Consider the following 5686-nt stretch of genomic DNA (forward strand, 5'->3'; position numbering starts at 1 on the left):
TTACTTTAGTTCATTTTTCTAAATATTTTTTAAAAAATTCAGAACAACTTTATTTCTTGGATTGAACTATGAACAACCTAAATATCAATTCTTTAACATGCTTTGCCACTACTTTAAAGTATATAGTCTAAGAGTAAGGAAAATGTTGATACAACATTAAAAAACTATTTTTTAAACTAATTTTGTTTCAAAGTAATATTTTGATTTGATTCAAAATGTGTTTGATTATGTGCAATGCATAAGAAAAAATTTGAGTTAGAGTGATAAAAAGAAAAGTTTAATTAAGTTCGAGATATAGTTTTGGTTCAAACTTTGAGATGAACTCAACTTAAAAATAATTCAATTTAGTTAAGTTTAATTCATAACTATTTAGTCCTTTCATAATTTAGTTTAATAGTTTGAACACTCCTAATAGATATATGTTAAGCTTTACCGGTACCGATACTGTTAAAATTTTACTTCTTAAATACATATTTACATTTAATATGTATTTACATTTATGTATGCAAGATCATAAATAACTACCAACTTTTTAAAGAATTTTCAGTGAAAATAATGGTCACTTATCTAATAAAATGATATAAAACAGAAGAAAATCTAAATTCGATTCTAGATTAACTTGATCAAATCTGGTTTGACTTGTGTTTATTTCCTTCCATTTCATTGATTTTTTTTTATAAAATAAGTTAGTAATTGAATATTTAAGAATTTCCAGTGAAAATAATGGTCACTTACCTCATTCTTAACAGAAGTTCACATAAAATAATATAAAACACAAGAAAATCAATATTCGATTCTAGATTACCTTGATCAAATCTGGTCTGGCTTGTGTTTATTTCCTTCCATTCCATTATTTTTTTTAAAATAAGTTAGGAATTGACTCTATTCTTGAGTAGGTTTGTGACTCATCCTGATCTAAACTTTTACTTTGACAAATAAAATATTAAGCTGCAACAATTTCACTTGTTAAGAAGGAATTAAATCAGCAACTAACCCATTCTTCAGAAAATGTAGACAACCATATCTTGAGAAAACGCGAGTGAGTTCGTTTAGTTAGTTAATTAATTCACATACAAAATTAAAACACAAGAACAAGATATAATAAATTAAAAGCTAGCAATCTCATAGAAATCTATGGTCACACATCATGTTCAAGAAGTAGGCTTGACGACATTTGAGTCGTTTAAAATCCAAAGTTTCAGAAATATTATTCACCATGATATCTTTTGAAAACTTTCTCTAAAGTCCTTCAGTCTCCTCCTTATTTTAAAGGAATGAACTATGCAATCTACTCTTCTCACTAGTACTTCTCATAGCAACTTTTTTGTGTAAGTATCCAAACTACCATCATTTTCTCCTCATGCTACACCAATGTTCCAGTTCAACCACTTGCCAACACTTGCATCCTGCACCATACAGACCATTCATCTTTCAATTTTCTTTGTTGATTCTGTATTCTTGAATTAAATCAAAGATGTGATAAGAATTTTTAGTTTGCACCGTTCACTCATCAGATCATGAAAAGGGACATCATGAAAAATATTAAAAGGGAGGAGAAAATGGGAATGGGAAGAAAAAATACAGTTGAGAAAAATTAAATTGGACCAACTCATTGCAAAAACAACTAGCTTCTTCTTTGTAGCAGAATTTTGGCACTAGATCCTACTGGAGAGAGGGTGAAACACAACCACATGAGCTAAAATTTGGGCTAAATTTAGAAAAAAATTTGCAAATCTATGTTTGAAACAAAGTAAAGCATAATCAATCACATTCTTAGATGGTCTCACATGAATTTCACTACGTAATAAAAAGTCATTGAATAAGTGTTGCTATTCTCTACAAGCAAAGATCGAAATAGCAAGCTGTATTTCTAGTTTTCTACAAATCAGCTTGCATTAAACATGTTTCTAAGTAATGCTGTGAAACCAAGACAATGTACCAGCGCTAAGATCCTACAAGATCATGTTATATAAGTTTTCCATAACATTCATGTCATGTAATTTTTGCTAGTTTAACAAATAAGTAACACACGTTACCAAATGGCAAAGATTTGGTTTGATAAGCTAATAATTTTTTCAACAGTGACTAAATTTTGCCATCTTTAATTTTTTAATCACTGTCTCCAGTTTATTGATTCTCTGTTCAAGTTCCATTACTTTTGTTCCAGATGCACAACTAAAGCTTTCACCTTGAGTACCAGATAGGCTTCCTCTCTCACTGGAAAGCCTTGATTCTTTGCTCCCATTTGCATCTTCAAACTCTTCATCCAAACCCCCCATCAATTTTTCAACAGTATCTTTTGCAACTGGTTTTGTCAGTGGTGATATCCTTTCAACATTTTTGTAATCTGCAGTAGAGGCTGAAGAACTTTGATGGGACAAATTCTTACATTTATAAGTTTTAACAGAACTGTGAGTCATGCCACCATACTTATTTTCTTCCAAAACCTGTTTATGATTCTCAACAGAAATGCAAGGAGTCAGAGTATCATATTTTGAAGGAAAACTTGTTGGAATCTTAATATCAACATTTCCTTCATTGGCTTTCAAACCATCTTTAACAGAATTTTCAGATGGAACAGTTTTCAAATGTTCAGGAAGAAAACCAGAAGGTACAATGCCATCACTATTACCTTTCCTAGCATTTGAATCATCATCACCAGATTTTCCATAACACACAGTGCTAACATGTATGGGAGAAAAACCAGGTGGAACATCAGCATCGTTACCACTTTTGTTTGCTTTTGATACATGAGTCCTATGATGAGATGGCCTTGAACTTCTCTTTCGCCGCACAATATTCTTTGCAAAATCCTGATGACTCAAGACTGATTCCTTCCACCACTTTGCATACCTTGTGGTAACATCTCCTTCAAAAAGCCTAGCAGGAAAATACAAACTCCTATCAGATATTGGCCTGCAGTAATTTTTCCAAGCAATGGATTTAGTTCCACAGAATTTAGGCACACAATCTGGAACATCTTGATCCATTCCAAATTGCATAGCAACTCTATGTGGCAGGTACTGCTTTATTGTAGACTCAATTCCCACAAGCACAGAAACTCTCATGCATGTAACAAAAGAGATTAGTTCATCATCCAAATCTTTCTCAAATGGTACCAAAGTTTCATTCTCTGGATAAAACACCTTGAACTTCCCAACATATTGAACATAAGGGCGCCACCGAAAATGCTCCATAGCTGAGTCCAGTGTCAATCTCACATTGTCAACTTTCAATGGCTTAACCTTGTGCCACCTAAACAACATAGCCTCGTCATGGTTGATCAACCTGGGCTGTGGTTGCAAATTCTTGAATCTCTCCCACACCCAAATTTGGACCAAGTAAAAGGGTGACTGAAGAGTTACCTCCAACTGCAAATCATCACCTAGCACTAGTTTTTCTGTCAAACCAACTATTGTCTTCTTCAACAAAGTCAGATCCTTATATATGCTGGCCAAGACTGCTGGTCCCAAAGCAATGGTATTCCCTCTAGCAAGATGAACAGCAATAGGGAAAACAAACTTACCCACCAAGCCTTTAGGAGAAAAACCAATCATTGACAACCAAGTTGCAAGAAATGCTTCATGCTCAACTTCACTACCACTGTTGACAAAAAGATCAATCCATGCAGACAAAGAAGCCATACCTTTTTTCATCCTCCAAGGTTCTTGTCTTGCATGAATCAACTTCTTCTCCACCTCTCTCATTTCCTGGCTGTGAAGTGGGGTGAAGATAGGATCACCAACAACAGGGTAACCCCCCAACACCATCACATCCTCCAATGTGATTGTAGCCTCACCCCACGGAAACAACAAGGTGTTTGTCTCAGGACACCACTTCTCAGCAACCCCATAACACAAGTTTTGATCTTTCACTATGGAACACTTGGTGCTCATGATGGCTTCAAAGATTCCAACTTTCTTCCAAACTGACTCATACCTCACTTGAAGGGAATCCACCCATCCAACCCATTTCTGCTTTGTGTGGCGCCACCAGCTGAAATGGATCACCAAAGGCCACTCCTTTGGTTCAAACACCGGTGGCAATGGCATGGACAATGAAGATGAAAGGACCCCAGAAACTGCTCCATCAAGAGACTTTGCATGGGGCTTTAGGAAATAAGCACTTCTCAAAGATGGTTCACTGTCTCCAATTGGTGAAACCATGAAATCTTCCCTCACCTCCATCATGCACAACGTTGATTCTTGTTCCATGTTGAATACTTGACTCAAGAGTCAAGTGCTATAGTAGTGTAGAGAAAATATTGATGCAAATGATGTTGAAGCTGAAGCTTAGGAAAAAGAACCAAAATTGGTTAGTGTGAATATGTGCTGGTTTGACCGAGAAAATGGACACGTTATTGCTCATGTGTTTGCCGTGTGGAACTTTAACAGTAAGAAGTGTGCATGATAGTAGTGATTACTAGCTGTGACATGACAAAATAATTCATTTATATCTTATTCATTTCATTTATTTATAAGGAAATCTATTTAATTTATTTCTTATAATAAAAATAAATAATAGATTAAATTTAATTCTTTCATTTAATTTTATGATATCTATTCACTATTTTTTTAAAAATTTATTGGATTATAATATATGATATTTATTAAATTAATATTTTAAAAAATTATATAAATATAAAAAAATATTATAAAATTTTAAAAATTATATATAAAATGTAATGGCCTATTAAAATAAAGAGATAGATAAAATATTTATAAAAAAATAAATTTAATTTTAAAATATTATTTTTATAGATAAATTAGATATTTATTCATAAAGAAGTTGTTAATGGATGAATTGAATAAATTTTTTTATTTTAAATGAATTTGATTTTTATATAAATACTTGACAAATTTGAATAAATTAATAGATTATTTTTATCATATTTATTATAATTAATCTAAAAAATTATTGTCATTAATAAAATATTAAAAGCCTAGACTCTATTAATGTTGTTAATGGTGTCTATAAAAGTTTGATGTTGTTAATATTTTATCATCACAAAATTTTTTTTTAGTTTTTCTCTCTATTCTTACTCACAAATATAAACTCATCAATTTGTTATGCATTGTTTTATTTAAAAGGACATTCAGAAAGAGTACAACTAGACATAATGCATTTTTAAAAAACCAAAATGTCAATAGGATGAAAATTGAAGTGTAATAAATATGATTTTTTTTCTTTTTTCTAATACTTGTTTGAAATTTGCTCGTGCACCCTTCATTTTCCTCCGTTCATTCAAGATAAGGATAGAACCGATGCAATTGGACTTTAAATATATAGGATGTTTGCTCTATTAAAAATAAAGTTAAAGTTTGATTTATTATTATAATTTTTTTAGAATTGATCAATTTTTTAAAAATTTAATTCTATTAACTTATTTAAATGTTTATTTTATATTAATCTATTTAAATATGTATTTTATATTAACAATATTAAATAAATCAATAAATTTAATTTTTAAATAAATTAATAAATCTATTTTTAAATATATGTGCAAGTTTTTTTTTTAGTTTTTGAGATAATTTTTTATTATATTGTTAGTAAAATTCAGAGTTTAAAGCAAAAATAAAAAGTTAAGGTAATAGATAGAATATATATATATATATATATATATATTTATTTATTTATGCAAATTTATGCACAAATATAATAAAAGAAAATAATTTTATAAAAAAAT

At 30.6% G+C, this 5686-nt stretch overlaps 1 protein-coding gene across 1 annotated transcript; it reads right to left on the reverse strand.

Annotated features, from left to right (window-relative positions):
- Positions 1–1104: 1104 nt before the first annotated feature.
- Positions 1105–4653, reverse strand: LOC109804776 (uncharacterized). The gene is made up of 2 exons (XM_020366622.3): positions 2189–4653; positions 1105–1406 (listed from the first exon to the last, which is right to left on the reverse strand). Exons 1-2 carry the CDS (start codon positions 4212–4214, stop codon positions 1348–1350), a joined length of 2085 nt encoding a protein of 694 aa, XP_020222211.1. The 5' UTR covers positions 4215–4653; the 3' UTR covers positions 1105–1347.
- Between the last annotated feature and the right edge of the window lie 1033 nt (positions 4654–5686).

The sequence above is a fragment of the Cajanus cajan genome, chromosome 2, assembly GCF_000230855.2.
Source record: "Cajanus cajan strain Asha chromosome 2, NIPB_CcT2T_4, whole genome shotgun sequence".
Taxonomy (NCBI): Eukaryota; Viridiplantae; Streptophyta; class Magnoliopsida; order Fabales; family Fabaceae; genus Cajanus; species Cajanus cajan.